This window comes from Numida meleagris, chromosome 6 (assembly GCF_002078875.1).
Source record: "Numida meleagris isolate 19003 breed g44 Domestic line chromosome 6, NumMel1.0, whole genome shotgun sequence".
Lineage (NCBI taxonomy): Eukaryota > Metazoa > Chordata > Aves > Galliformes > Numididae > Numida > Numida meleagris.
Window position 1 is genome coordinate 10,735,964 of NC_034414.1, and position 16,458 is coordinate 10,752,421.

Below are 16,458 nucleotides of genomic sequence, written 5' to 3' on the forward strand. Positions count from 1 at the left end.
CTGTAAATAAACAAAGCAGCAACAAAGCCCCACCACCCAAATGAACAGCAACAGGAAAACCTACTCCAAAAACATAATTGTAAATATAATTGGTCACTTGGGCGTTGAGGAGAACAGAAACATTAGATACAGCATCATTGCAGAATGTGAAGTTAAATAATTTGCTCTGTAACTTGGAGAAGGTAGATGACAAACCTTATTGTAGAGAGCAGGATGACTTCCTTATTTTCATTCCCTAGCTGTAACCACTGTCCTATGCTTCCTGTAAATTATTATTTTTTTCCTTTTTACTGAAATGGTTTATTTAAAGGTAAATCCATCTTGTGCTTTGAAACTTTTCAGAATCTGCTTATGAACTGCTTTCACTTGTATTGGATGAGTCATGAGTCGAAAGCTCCATCCTGTAGTTCCACCATGAGTAATGCTCAGCATTTTCTTGGGTTCCCTTTTAGAAGACTATTAAATTAAAAGAAGCATCTGTTTTGATATCTTAATGGACAATTAGATGGCTGGGTCTCAGAACTGATTTACATTTACCACTGCAGTAATTCAAACTTTTTTTCCTCCTGTTCAGTGATGTCCCTTTTCTTGTTTGCATGTACATGTTGCTGGTCATAGCTGTTGATCTTAAAATAAAGAAATAATTTTCATTGCTTGGGACTGCTATGTGAGCACTAACTGAACTTTTGGGGATAGTTTTTCACTGAAGGCTGTGATGACAGAAGCTATCAAAGCTGGTCCATCTATGCGGGTTTCAAATTGATATGTGACATCAAAGTCATGGTAGTGAATGTAGACAGCACGTAGTTTCAGGAGTCTTCCTTCATATAGGCCATGACTAAAACAAGCCACACACAATGCCTCTGAAGCTTCTGTCCTGAGTCTTGCCCAAATAACTTGTATTTAAATGTAAACTGATATGTTTGGTATCTACTGCTGGTGCGGAATGCATTGTCTACAAGACTCTTCAGATAGCAGATCCTCCCTTTTCTTGGATGTCAAGGCATTAGCACATCAGGAAATGCCTATTGGCAATACTCAGTAAGTTATTTTACATGCCCGGCCCTCAGATACATACTGGCATAATGTAAGAGTAATTTGGTGCAGGCAGGTGCAGGTCCAGATGATGTAAATGTTGAATTGTTGACAGATCCTTTAAGCCTTCTGTACCCTGGAAAAAATAAAAATGACACCCATATTTGCAAGTGGAATATAAACTCCATCCTCATGAAGGGTTAGGAACATATCTTTTTTTTTTTTTATTGCTGAGGCCAATTATTGGCATTGATAATAGTGGGAGATGATGGGTTTTTGGAAATGAGAGGTGTTGTCTAATGCTAATAGTAAAAAATGGAGATGTAGAACTTATAAACTCTCTATAGCCGGTAAACAGGGTAGCATTGGAGAAATGATCTCTCTGGAGAGATTTTGGAGTTTGCTTTACACTGCTTGCCCTCTTCTTGTAAATGCGAGATAGTCTGCTCCCATGTATCATGGGTAACAATAGAAATGAGACTTCAGTCTTAAGTTTGAGATCAATGGATTGGACTCAGCTAAGTTTTGGTGTGTTTCCACTGAAATGGTCAACACCAGACTTCTGAAATCATAGAATCATAGAATTGCTCAGGTTGGAAAAGACCTTCAAGATCATCAAGTCCAACCACAACCTAACCATACTACCCTAGCAACCCGCTGCTAAATGGAAATTCAGGAAGAATTTTCATGCTTAAAGGTGTTCTTGGTCTTTTAACTCCCCTCCGTGGAATACAGACTCCTATTGGAAGGGAGCGACCAGACTGTTTTGGAGGTGACGCTGCTGTGCATCTGTTTGACTTTCAGAGAAGCATTAGCAAGGAAGCTCTGTGGCATAGCCATAACAGCAAGGCTCAAACTAAAATTGTGGATTAAAAATTCAAGGTCATGGTGATGTTTTTCTATGAAGAGGAAAAATAGTCTATGATATGAACATTTTTAAGCTTAATAATTAGGAATTCATTGAATTTAGCTGCTTATAGTAAAAGCTTTGCTCTGGAACCTCTACTTCCAGCTAATTCTGGTGTATGTTTCTGTACTTGTGCCATCACAAACTATTAAAAACTCATGATAATAAGGAGAAATATTTATCAAAATATTAGCTATCTTTTGCAATGAAACTTGTACTACTTGAGAGAAAAAATAAATAATCTTCTAATCACTTTTTAGAAAACTGTGAAAACGTATAGTACAGCAATCCTGGAAAAGACTATGTCTTGTACTCAAAAATTGCTTGCCAATTCCTTTGTGTAATAAGCAACCGAACATCAGCTGAGTAATGCTGTCATTTTCTGTAGTTCAGCTGATACATAAGTTGCTGGAGTCTAGCAACTTGCTATGTATTTGGGTGTTACAAATGAGACAGAAGATACAGGCCATAATTTGTACACCTTCCAAATTTAGGGCAGTACTTCTACACAATCACTTTTAAAATCAAAACACATCAAACTCTACTGACCTATGTACTCTTCCTTGACCCTTCAGTTTAGAGGCTCAAGTTTTAGTACAGAAGGAGAAAAAGAAAACAAAAAAGCACCAGACAAAGTTATCTAAACTTCAGCTGGTCCCCTGGAACTCAACAGTGTTTGAGTTGGAGAGACTGAGTGCAGCACATTGCTTTGAAATAGGTTTTGCACTTTTCTCTCCAAGCTATTCCCAAAATAAGGCTTGATCTCCAGTGTAAGTCTAATGTGTATAGGCTGGCAAGTCCCTTTGAGTCTTTAGATCTGCTAGGGATTTCCTGGTGTAATCTGGCCACGGTATACCTGTTCCTGAGACACTGAATATGGGAATGATCCTACAGAGCAATTCGTTCTACTTCTGGGGATTTCCTACCTGCATTGTTATTTTAAGTTTTTGGCCCCTTCTCATCACTGTGAAGGGAGAAAATGCCTAACTGGATACTCTTGGTAGTTGTTCAAAAATATAAATGCAGCACTTTCTAATTTAATAAAAGAGGAAGAAAAGGAAAATGACGCTGCTGCTTTATTGCTCGACTTCTATGTGGAATTATAATGACTAGGCTACAGACTTCTGCTGACATGCTGTCTGGAGGAGTTAATTGAAGTTATTGGAAAAAAAAGTCAAAAACAGTATTTTTCTTGGTGTGTGCTAAAACATTAGTGATTTTTGTATACAGGCACAAGCTTACTGATTCTTTTTTCAGCTTGTAGGAAGTTTGTTTTACTCTTATGGATTTGTCTCCTTCTAGAAAAGAGATTCTTTAAGGCAATTAGCATGAGGATAGCCTGGTAGAGACTCGCATACTTGCCACTAAGTTGGGTTCCCTGTTTCTGTATTCTGCTGAACTCTGATTGTTTTTCTTCCATGGTAACTTTTCTATAGGTCTCTAATGTCCTTTATTTCTTTTTCCTATTTTGTAGAAGAAAACAGGACGGTAAATTTTAGTGATAGAAGTAATGAGTTTATTGGTAATTAAAATAGAGACTGCTCAATAACTAGAGAGAAGTAGTATTAGATTTTTGCATTTCACTTTTAAGTAAATGTGCATTTAATGGACTAAAGTCGGTTTTAAGATTTTCAGAGTTATGTCAACAAAAGAAATTGGATATTAACTCTGCAAAATGAAAAGACTTAATAGTTGCTGGCAAATACTGTGGAAAATACCACCACTGTTTACCATGTAATGCCTTATAATACTTCCAGTAAAGACTCTTAGAAGTATGGGCTGTGACCTGAATTAATAATATTGTTTTGCTCATCTCTATTTAAAATGTCAGATTTTTTTTCTGTAGGGGGATATCAATATAAGTAAAAATGTCTTTCAGACTTCCTGTCTGACTAACTGAAGTGGATATTAAGAAAGATTAATTCCTTTTGTTACAGAAAATGGATTGTAGGCAGAGATGTGCAGATGTTTTTGTCCCCTTTCCTTGCAGCAGGCAAGTTACTTGTACACATCCTTATTCTTTTCCCTTTTATTGAGGCTGTTAAATACTAGGTTATCATATTATCCCAATACAAGACTACAGTACTGGATTGTGTAATATTTGGTTTCAATTAAGTCACTTAATTTCTGTTTCTTCATTTCCTACCTGAAAAGAGAGAGGGCTTCATTTTCTCTCTTTTCGCTTCAAGTTATTTTGGGACACTTTTAGTGTTTGTAGGGGGAATAGCTGTAGTTACAAATCCCCTGTGCCTAAAAGCCCCATGATTACAAATAACAGTAAAACTTCCGTACTCTGTAGGCATTTCTTCTGAGCAGCACAGCCTACACGTGGAAGCAGGACTTCTCTCATGTGAGATGTGACCATTGAATAAGTAGAGTCATAGTGCAAGTCTGACACATTCATTAGGAGAATGAAAGGCACTTGATGAAAAAACATCAGTTTTAAAAACATAAGTTCTACATACTAGAGTCACCATTTTGAAGCAACTTAACAGAAGTGTAAGAAGGGAGGGGTGAATAAATGCCCTTCCCACTTAAAGCAACATCTAATGTCTTCCTTGCCTGAGGATCTATTGAAAAATCATGGAGGAGATGTACAAAGAAACCTTTCCTTATGGTTTTCTTTGGATGTTAGTGCTTTTGCAGCCCATTTGTTGTCTGGGACATACCTGTGCTACAAGCTTGCCTGAGGTTTAGTTCCATGCTTCCTGTTGCCTTCGGCTGTCCTACAAAGCACTGTGAGCCCAGCTGCGGGCCACTTGCTCAGCATCACCTTCAGGAACAGATCCCTCTTTGAAATCTGTTTGAGGTCTGCCGCACTAATGACATACTGCTCTTCTCTTGCCACTGATTAGGCTGCGCAAAAATCCCCTTTGATTTCGATTTGTGCTCTGTGCCGTGGTGAGCTGGAATAACAGCCCTTTTGTTTCTGCCCTTTCCATGACAATAGACTGGGGAGGAGACAAGGCCCAGTCTACAGGAACATGGAGGAGACTAGATGTGTAGGCCTTTATGCTGGAAGGTGTTTGCATGTGACTACTGTCGCGGGTAAAAGCAAGGGAATTTCACCTTTTTTTTGTTCAGATTGGCAATATAAATTTCTCAGGTACTGGGAAAAGGGTGGGAGCTGCCTGGGCGGCAACCAGGCCTCTGCTGGTTGTGCAGCAACCAGGCTGTGTGCATCCATGAGGTATGGAATTTACAGCTGATGACTCTACTGCTTATATCTAGTCATGGGGGTAGAAAAAAAAAAAAAGAAAAAGAAAAAAGGTTATTCTTTGTCTGATGACAGCTGGACACCTGAGGGAAAACCCTCACATAGTGGCCAGACGGGGGCAGGCACTGCCATGGCTGACAGTGATCCAGTGAGGAGACAAATTAGGCCACCAAAATGAGCTTCTGTTTTCTGAAAAATCTTGAAAACTAAGAGACCATTGTCAAGCAGGATGCCTCTTCTGTGAGTGATTGGATTGAGGTTTTCTTTGGTGCAGGTGATGTCAAGCTGTTTTTTCTCTTGGTTAAAACAGGAGGGGGAACTCACAGCCTTCGAGAAAGCAAGGAAAGCATGAATGCAGAGGAGTTGTACCTCAGCATTTTATGGCAGTAAGCAGCAGTAATGCTGCTTTGAGAACCAGTAAACATTTTTATATGGTGATTATTCTGCATTCCATAAAAGATAAAATATAGCTCTAGAGTGCACCAACTTGCCACCTATTATTCAGTTTCTGAACCTCAAAAGCAAATTCTTTTCCAGCCAAACTGCCTCTGAAATGCAAATTGGTAGGGATGTGACCACTAATCAGTTTGCTCCCATAATACTGCCATCTGTATAAATTGGTGTGCCCCTTCCAGAATGGGAGCTTTTACTTTCACTGAGAAGATTTAAAAAAAAAAAAAAAAAAAAAAAGCCAGCTAAGTGATTAGCTCAGTGGCTTTTTGCCCAAAATAACTTTTGGTGGGGAGGGGCAGGTGGGAAGGCAATCTAGAATCAGTTATGCCCTTCTCTATCTCCTTATTTAAAATATTTTATAATGCAGTACACAGTGATGTAAACTCGATATCTAAATGGGAAAACTTGTGAAAGATGTTTTTTTTTTTTTTTTAATACTTTGGTAAAAGGCCTAACTATACTGCGGAGATCTCTCTCATTCCTGATCTCTGGTTATATGCATACTTGTCATGGATAATGCTGGATTACTCGGGTAACACGGGTCTATGCTTCCCCTCCCAGTGCAATCAGATCTTCTGATTGTATTGCAGGTATCCCACTTAGTGAATTTCCACATCATTCACTTCCTAAAATATAGGTATTGAATGAATAAGCCCATATCTCTTGCTTTGAAAGCAGATTTTTGCATTGTAGTGATCACAAAAAATCTTGTATGTGCAAGGAGAACGTTCTGAAGGTTCTAAAACCAGGATGTAAATGAAGGAATCTCAAACTTTATATGAAGACGAATGAGATTCAATCCTAGGAGACCGGCTTAAGTTTTTTTCCTCTTTCCTTTGGTTCTTGGCAGTTGGCAATGTTGTGTTTGTGCTAACTTAAGATCTCCAAAGTGAGGTAACCTTTATGCAGTTTTCAGGATGATCTTCAACAGAGGTAGACTCTGTCCACCTCTCCTCTCTTTCTGTTGTTTTGAGGTTCCAAGGTATAGCTGTGTACAGTAAAGCTAAGATGAGAAATCCAAAACGGAAAACCCACACGGATTCCAGTCTGAGTTATTATTTGCATACATACTCATAGTGGATCCTGTGAAAGATGAACATATTTAAAATGGGATCTTCCCTGTAAAACAGTAGGAAGATGGGAAACATAAAACATTAACTGCTCAACAGTGCTTCACGTTTGATTATTGGTTCTGCAAGAACAGTTATTGTGCATGAATGCTGCAGATAGCACCCATTTCCCTCCCTCTCTCTCTTCTAGTTTGAATTTTGTATTCTGGAAGCATGGTACGTATACTTGGGTACATGGTCCCATGCTAATAGAACCCAGTGTAATGCATAGTTTGAAGGACTCTTCATTACTTCTTGCTTTTGGTTTTATAGCTTAGATTTGTGATACCCAGCTTAATATTGAGTTGACTTTTACTATTGTAATTCATGCCTGTATAAATTTGTTATAATGCAAAATGACCACAGGATCCTGAGACCTCAAATGGCCAGTACGAATGCTTCAGATGGACTAGGCATGTAGCTGAAGGGCACAGTGTATGTGTTTACTTTCCAGCTGATCACATAAATACTGTCAGAATTTTGCTCTTAATTTGAGTTGTGACAGTCCATTAACAGTTACTCCATGTACCAGAATAATAATAATAACTAATGGTTCCCAGACTCCCAGAATTGTAAAATAAGGACAGGCTCTGTTTGGCAGAACAGATACTATACTCTTAATATGGGCAGGAACTGTTAATATTAATCAAATGAGCTATAGTTTAAAATGACTTCTGGCTAATGACTTATTCTCAGGCTGACCCTGCTGCTTGCAGGTAACACGCTGTTCTAATTCTGATGATTACTAATAATTGCATGCTAGATGCATGATTTTCAGTCTCTCAGAAAGAGAAATGATGTTCTTCATTGACCTTACTTGAAGATGTTGTTGTTAAAATTATGATGTTAGGGAGTTAGATGTGGGATGACAAAAGTTCATAGATTTGCCTTTTGATTTAAGCTTTTTCAAGGATGGACATGAAAGCAGTGACTGAGTTCAAAATGTGAATTTAATTGTGTGACAGCCAGAACTTAATTATTCAGAGCATCATTTTGTGGTGAGGATCTTCCTTAAGGCCACCAGTAGTAATAGGAGTAAATAAGTCACACCTATTTCACCTTGAATATGTGCTGTGGCTGTGATATTTTCAGACAAATTTGTTTAAGAGAAACAGAACTAAGATCCTTCCTATTTCTAAATTAATTCCATAAGTTAAACGGGTAGGTATGGCAAGATTGATTCTGTTTTCCCAGCAGAAATAACATCTTTCTTAAGGCGCTAAAAGCAGTCTTGTGCTTCAGAAGCTGCTCTCATACTAAAACAGCCTTGAGGAAGAGGAGTCTTCCAGCAGGGAGTTCCTGTAATGCAGAAGGAATCTGCTCTTCTGGAACCAGCAGCTCAATGCCTCCCAAATGCACTGCAGTGCTAGGAAGTCCTGGTGTCTGTTTAGTTGAGTGTCCTCCCTTTTTAACTTACAGGTAGGCTAGATAGCGAGCTTTCCAAGTTGTAGCATCAAAGTATGATGCATGTATATGAGCAAGTTACCTTTTCTTAGTATTTTTTTTTGCCACAAATGGTGTTTTCTACTCTGTCACTGCTCTTTCTGTGAGCGGTACTTATATGCTGTTGCAGGTGTGAGGTTCTTCCTTTTTGTATGGTAGTTCTCTGAAAAGCTCTTTGAAAGTAGCTTTTGACTGTCTTCAGTGAGAATAAAATGTGGGTTGTGGTCTGCTTATCTACATCTAGTTAAACATAAGGGAATAACATCTTAATCTAATTCAGTGTTGACAGGACAAAGAGAAAGATGAAGGACACAAGGAGAGACTGCCTCGAATACATCTAATTCTGTGTGCATGCTGCTATCTACCATGAGAATTAAACACGATCATAACTTATTTATGATGATGATGCAAGTGTATATAGAGACATTTATATAAAATCCTCTGGAAGTTATTAAAAATTGGCCTTATTTAAGTCCAAGAATAAGTTATTTTTTATTATTTCAGTGCAGGGGTGCTACTCAAGCTTGTACCAAAATGACCAGTACTGCAAATCAGAAGCAGTATTATTTTTGGTATGTTTGCCTAGGCAGCATGTCTGTCCAGCTGTGGGCTGATCCAGTGTTCACTGAAAGGTGATGAAAAAAGACATAGTTTGTGCTAATGCTTCCTGTTAGTATCCATAGAGTTGATAAATTCATTCTTATGCATATATGTTATACACATATGCAATGTGTGTAATATTTATGTACACACCAGCTTGGGCTGAAAATCTTGAGCTGAATTCTAGTCACAGTCTTGAGACTAGTTATGATATTGGTGAAGTATTTTGTTCCTGGAACATGAGTGACCTCTAAGTAGGAGTTGGCTGTGTTTTTCAAGTCTCTTAGCTGTAATATGTATGTGTGTTTTGTGGGAAGACAACATTAAAAAAAAAACTGCATTTTTGTCATGTTTCTAATTTAAAGAGATGCAGTAATCTAATTTATGTCTGTGTACATTGTCACTGTTCATCAGTAATGGAATACATCAGATGCTCTGATGTGTATGTGTGGATATTCCGTTGGTGGGCTGAGCTAATGGTGAAACAGTTTCAGCTTGTTGAGAAGAAGCTGCTCGTTTTGTAGAAGATGGTGAGTCCTGCACATGATGCTGAATGGGAGATGATCGGAGTCCATAAAGTCTGTATTTCTGTACACTGAGAGAATATTTCCTGGTTCTTTACATGGCAGGAAAATTGATTCCAGAGATTAAGATTTTATATAGATATGTATATCTTTGGGAGTCTCATTCTCAAGAGGAGACAGAGCCCATCAGCTGCTTACAATAAAGCTGATTCTACGGTTATTTGCATTTGGTATTCTTAAGTCTATTTGACAAAGACTAAATAAAAAAAAATCTACAAATAAAAAGAAAAAAAATACTTCCAGTTGTTTGTATATCATATGCAAAATGATTTAAAAAAAAAAAAAGCAAAATTGCCCTTTAAAAAAAAAAGCACATTTTTTTGTCACACGCGCCTAATTGAAGGGGTATACTGAAATATGCGCTAAAATTAAGTTTTTACTTTGGGGGAGATTTGAGAGGGTAGGATAAGGGCAATGTTACTCAAGCAATTAGGAACTACTAGTGAGCTGAGCATGTAGGATGTAGAGCACATTATTTGGTTGTAATAACCCTATGTATTTGGGACACACATTAGCAGTGAGGTCAAGTGGCTAGGAAAGATGCTGAGGACTTATTTCAGTGTCCATTAAGAGCAATTTGGAGTGGCAAATTTCTTGAATACTGGCTGACTCAGCTTGCAGGAAGTAGGCAATATAAAATGAAAGAATTTCACAAGTGGTTGCATCAAAAAAACATTCTCCCTTAGTTGGTGACAGACATAATGATAACTTCCCATGTAAAGTATTTTCTCTGCGTGAGAACCATTCATCTTGGGTTTTTCTTCACATCTAAGAAAACGTTGTTTTCTACACTGTTCCTGTCTCCTCCAAATTATTTCATCTCCTTGTTCATCTTGAGTCATGGCTTAATCTCCTCAAAATATTTTACATTAGCTCTTCCTCCACCCATGTGGATGAGTGGGGAATGTTTCACTATTTGGTTGGACTTGATGGTCTCTAGAGGTCCCTTCCAACCCCTGCAATTCTGTGATTTCAGTAGACTAAATTGTCCAATTTCTGTTCAGAATATTCATTGATCTATTGTGGGTGATGGCCTATTGTAAGAGGAGTATATGTTTTTTTTTCCTCTTAGAAAAGGGTTGGGGGAAGGGAGATGGTATAAACAGGGAGGGGGAACGATTGTCCACGAGGGTGGATAGCGATAGGACAAGGGGGAATGGTTTTAAACGGAGATGGGAGATTTAGGTTAGATGTTAGGAGGAAATTTTTCACTCAAAGGGTGGTGATGCACTGGAGCATGTTGCCCAAGGACGTTGTGGATGCCCCGTCCCTGGAGGCATTCAAAGCAAGGCTGGACATGGCTCTGGGCAGCCTGGTCTAATGGTTGGCAACCCTGCACACAGCAGGGGGGTTGAAACTAGATGATCTTTGAGGCCCTTTTCAACCCAGACCACTCTATGATTCTATGGTACCCACTTTGTTGGTACCTTTGTACTTTTTCCTGTACAATGATATTTGTATGATGCTTCTCAGGTAAAACATGAAGAAAGATGTGTACAGCATTTTGAGCTAATAGGAAAATGAAATTACTTAATGCAGAAGGATCTAATACTTGAATAACTTGGACAATAGTCTTTCTGTAAATGCAATGCTATAAGATTCTGAAATCATGTGACAGTACACTTGCTTTCAGTTTTAAGCTCTCTTTCTCATGATAACCTGAAGAATTAATCTTGCACTCAGAGGAAATTTGTTTAGTTGATGCAACATGACTTAAAAATGAGGCTAAATATTGCTGAGTCAACACAGTTGTTATACTCAGCCCAGGTGGCTCTGACTTGTGTAGTAATCCAGAAAGTTTGTTAATATGCAGAACTCCGTATTTCTTACACCATGGAATCATAGAATGGCTTGGGTTGGAAGGAACTTTAAAGATCATCCAGTTCCAATGCTCTGCTGCAGGCAGGATTGCCACCCACTAGATCAGGCACTAGATCAGGTAACCCAGTGCCCGATGCACTTACTGGCTTTGGTTATTTGCTGGAGTTGTGTGATATTGTGAGGAAAAGAAGTTGTTTGAATTGCTTCTAATACATTAACTCCACAAATTAGCAGGAGAATGCCATGCCACACTGGACTGAAGAGGCCTGAGTTTTCTGAGGTTTACTAAATGACTTTTTTCTTTCTAGATTGCGATCTATGGAGAGGAATACATAAGCGGATAAATATGGCTTTTAAGAGTGAGGACCACTTAGATTCCCTTCCTTTACCTGTTCAGCGGTAAGTGGTGGACTCTTTCATTCAGACTTAAGTGAATAAATGCTGCCAAAGCTAGTTTGTTGTTGAGGATCCAAAGCTTCACCCTGGTAAATCATGACAGTAAATGTGCAGTTACTGTTTTAAATGGGTGAGCGTGATTGTGGTACAACAGTGACTGTACTGGATTGGTTCTTCGTCATGATGGAAATCTCTGGTGTTCCCTCTACTTTGAAGACTGCTGGAAACTATAAATATAAATGTATCAAACCTCATTTACTTCCTCTAGTTGTAGCTGTGGTACTAACGTTAATGTTTCAGTATAACCTTGCCAGTCCCCTTGGCTGACTGAAGTACTGGTGACTCTACTGATGAATTGTTTTTTAGAATCTGGCTTCTGGTTGGCAACTAGTATCTGTAGTGTAGTTTCACATTTGTGATAATGAAGGCTTCATGGAGAGGGAAAAATGGATAATGAATACAATCATTCTGTTTTCATTGAACTACGGTCTTGATATGTGGCATAATTGATTTTTGGGGCTGCTGAATACAGGGGTGAAATCAGAAGCAGGAAGGATTGAAATGTCATTATTTTTCTTAGTTGTCTTCAGGCCAAATTTTCTTTCCTGCAGTCGACTGGCTGCTGACATTCATTCTCAGTCTATGAAGCTTTTCTTCTTGAGGAATTTTAATAATTCTCCATTTTTTCACTACCTGAGTCTTCCAGCAAATATTTTGATAACACCATTGAGCTTTCAGTTGCAGAAAGAGGATTTGTATACACTGTTTTCTGGAAGAAATGTTAGGTGGAGGAATATAGTTTGGGGATCCCAAATACCAAGGAAATCAGTACCACACACTGGATTTTATGTACTGGAAACCAGCGAGTCCTAGAAATCCTGGGTAACCAGATGTGAAGTGGACTGGTATAAACAGCAACGAGGTATCCTGTCATTGATTAGTTTTAATTGTTTTCAGTGGAGTGAAGCTGTGGAATATTGCATCAGTGGCACACAGCAGTGCAGTCAAATTAATGACTTGCTTTTGGAAATGCTTGGAATGACACAAAGATCAAAAAAGGTGCCGGGTATCTGGGATCTATCTATTTCTTAGTAATAGCTAATTTCTTCTGGAAATGGAATTATAGATTAATAGTAGACCAACTGCTGTTCAAGAACTTGCATTGCAAAATGGGTCAGTGAAGCTTCTTGTAGAAAACTAGGTGCAAACAGGACCAAAAGCAGTAGGACCTGTGGATGGCAAGGGCTGATGTAAATTGATGTTGGCAAATTTTTCTTGGAAGATAGTAAATGAGGGTACTGGCTGCAGTCTGCCAATGTCAAGGATTGGGAAAGTGGAGAAGTAAGAAAGCATATGGTGCTCAGATAACACAGAACTGAAAATTTCTGAATCTGTGGGCTAGAAACTGCTGAAAAGGTAACCTGCCTGCAGATCAGTTCTGCTGTGTGCAGGGAGGCAGGAGGACTCCACTATACTATGTTAACAAAAAACATGCGCCTTGCATCTTCGCTATATCTTATTGCAAGAAGTTATGTGGGATAAGTCTCTCACAGCGGCAAGCGCAGTGCATGGCCCAGCAGGACAGCTGTACATAGTAAGACCATAAAATAACTAAGTACTCTTTCTTGCTCCCAGGTAACTGTTTCAGAATACCTTTCAAAAAAGTGACTCTTGCATCTTTCTGTTGCAATTGTTTTTCTCATATTTCTAGTGAGTTTTCCAGATGGGAAAGCTAATGGGAAAGAAATGGTCTTTCTCTTAGGTCCCTTTCCTCTGTTCCTTTGTAATGAAAGTTCATCAGCCTTTTTGTTTGCTTTAAATTGAAACGATGGGCCCATTTTTCATGGTGGTCATAGTTTCTTGCGCTTTCCCTATTGCGTAGTAAACAAAAACAAGCAGTTGGAGTACTGATTTTGAAGTCATTCAGCTAAACAAAGGTACACATAGCAAAGAGCAAAATAGGATGCTTGTTTTGTTTTCCTGGATTATACGTTCACTCTCGTAACTGAGAGAAATTTAGTACAATCAGTACTTATGTGACAAAAACAGCAAAAACCCACAGACACACAACTTCTTAAATATAGGAGGATTCTCCATGGAAATTAGGTATTTAAAGGCAAAGCAAAGATAACTTTATTTTGCTGAGAGGTGTTGAAATGTGCACTGTAAAACTAGGAGGCACTCTTGAAAATGAAATGATAGCAGTGGCAGAGCGAGTCTGCCTTCCTGAGCCTTAGAAATACAATACTGCTGAACTGTTTAATACAGACTCTGAACACCCTTACAGTTTTAAAAATGAAAGATGATCCTCCGGGTTATAACTTCAGCTAGCGCATGAGCAAAGGCAGTGTTGAATTTTTAAAGGCTCGTTTTTGGTTAAAAGTGAATGCTCTGAGGACCAAAAAGATGAGCCCTACTAGGTGATACTTGTTGAAATTTTTTAATAGTATTGTTTTTTTCTTTTTTATGCCATTGATATAGTTGAGAGGGTTTTTTTAATCACTTTGTTTCAGATGAAGAAGGTGAGGCAGAGAATCCAGACAAGTCTTTGAACTCTAGGTACATGTAGTTAAGACCTCTGAAAATCACTTCCTTGACATGATTCACCTGAAATCAGAACAGGTTGCCATAAAGGACTTCTGTGGCAGAGCCAAAATTAGAATCCAGGTTTCCTGTCTCCCGGTTCTTAACCAAAAGTCAGTGCTTCCTCCTTTTGTTACTTTCTTCCTTTTTTTTGTTGATCTAAGGATCTGAGACCTATGAAAGAACAATATGAATGAGGTCACGCCATGCATATTTATAGCCTTGCTTTGCTCTTTAAACTGTGCCATGTATCTGCAGGTGTTCTGATAACTTCTCTAAAGTATCTGCTTAGGTGTCCTGTTACATAAATTAAGACTTTCATGCACTCTGCTACTAAGCAATTGTTAAAGTGGCAATCAACTCTTGAGAAATCTGGATTTCTTTCAGTATGTCTTCTGGCTTTTTTTAACCATCTATATATTTTTTTTCCCCCTTAACTTTTTAATTTCTTGGCAATGTTATTTTCTGTTTCTGCATGGTAGGTAGGTAATGGTGGCTGGAGATCTGCCCACTGCATGTGCATACCTTACTTTCTGGTGAAAGGAAATGTGCAAGCTGTGTTGACTACACCTAGTCTGTACACTGTTTCAGGTATTGTGGAAATTACTGAAGGAGTGATGTTCATGCAAGGACTTAAAAAATAAAATAAAATAAAATTCCTGTTATAGGGATGACTTTAAAGTGGAAGAAAGTATAAGAAAAGTATGCCTTGTAAGTCAAAGCACAATTGTAATCATTAGAGAGCTTAAACCTTTATTTTCTCAGCAGATCTTATGGACTGGAATATTATCTTGTTACAGGCTGCAGGAAATTCTAGATTACTGAAAGCCTGTGAACAATTAACCAAGTGGAATAGAAACACTTCTAAGGCTTCCTTCAAGGCTCTAGGACCAAAGCATTCCATCCATGAAGTGGTGGGAACCATGTCTTTCACGACTCTTAAGTACTTTGGTGATTGCCCAATAGACAAAGAGGTATTGATTGAAATGATGCTAAAAAAACCTCATGAAATAGGAAGAAAAAAATATTTTTTGGACTGAATTGCTATTTTGACAGAGAATATTTGTCAAAAGTTGAAAACTGAAACTTGCAGCAAGACTATTTTTTTTTTAATTCCAGAAACTGCAGCGATTCTGCTTGGTTTTTCTCCTAAACAAGGCTAACAAGCATGCAGGCTTTCACGGAATATAGGGACACATTAAGATGAAAAATATGGAAGTTTATAATGGATGTATTTTTTTAATGGAAGTTACAACCTCAAATGGAAAACAAACACTTGGCAAAATATTTTTAGTAAAGAAGGTTTTGTAATAATCATAGTAAAGCAAGATGCATCTTTACCTGCTCAGGGGCTGAATTATTTTAAGATCTACAAGTTGGATTTTACTTCTCGAACTTCATGTGACCTCTGAAAAGAGTTGTTTTGATAACACTGAATTTGAGGTGCAAGACACAAAGATGAGTCAGCATGTGCTTACTATTGCATTCACACGTTGTGTTTTTAAGAAATGCAACACCAAACATGACTTTGAGGAAATGAATATATCAGCTTATCAGACTTCTATCCCAAGTGTCTAAAATTACCCCAGTACTGTTTGATTTAGTTCTCGGAATTGAAGGCAGGGAAATAGTTCTATCTGGCCATATAAACAAATAATTAAAAAAAAAAGGGGGCAATATTACACAGGTGTATTCCTTTTCATTCAGTTTCCTAAGGACCTCTTGCCACTTGTGTTCTGTATGTGATGAGGATCTGTACATCTTGTTGAGCTTAAAGCCCCATTAACAGATCACAAGATCTGTTTTTTAGTGGGGCAACAGTTAGTTTTGGTTGCATGTTAGCTCATTGAAATATTTCCTGTTTCATCTATCTCCATTCTTAAATATGACACGCTCAAGTGAATGAGTCCTAGGGATCAATTTTGGTGAGTTAGCCTGAATAAAAGCTATTCCCTTTTTGTCTCATTTTAGTCTATTTTTCTAGCACTATCAATTCTTGTTAGCTGTTATAAACCACCCTTCTACTTGCTCTGTATCTACATGTCTTGTATGCTTTGTAGCCTTTTCCATTATTAGTGCTGGTCCTCATAAGACTTGTGTCGCTCCATTTTTTTAATAGTATGTTGACTCTTAAAGAATCAACATGTAAGTATGAACAACTTCAAGATAGTGCTCAAGTTCATTATTATAAAATCTTGCTTAAATACAAACGTTTTAAATGCTTGGTCTAATCAGTGATTTTGCATGTCCTTGTGCTACTTAGACATCTTCTGTAAGTGCTGAGTTCTTTTTTTTTTTTTTTTTGATGGC

General features: G+C 38.1%; 1 protein-coding gene across 9 annotated transcripts in view; it reads left to right on the forward strand.

The window, feature by feature from the left end:
- Nucleotides 1-16,458, forward strand: part of INSC (INSC, spindle orientation adaptor protein) — a 125,866-nt gene that overhangs the window by 26,784 nt on the left and 82,624 nt on the right. For 8 of the 9 annotated variants that reach the window (XM_021403081.1, XM_021403080.1, XM_021403085.1 and 5 more), the window contains one exon: nt 11,478-11,568. In XM_021403081.1, the coding sequence (XP_021258756.1) occupies nt 11,516-11,568 (53 nt within the window). In that variant the 5' untranslated portion in view covers nt 11,478-11,515. Of the gene's footprint in view, nt 1-11,477; nt 11,569-16,458 lie in introns of those variants that run through there. The other variant, XM_021403083.1, reaches the window with a different exon arrangement.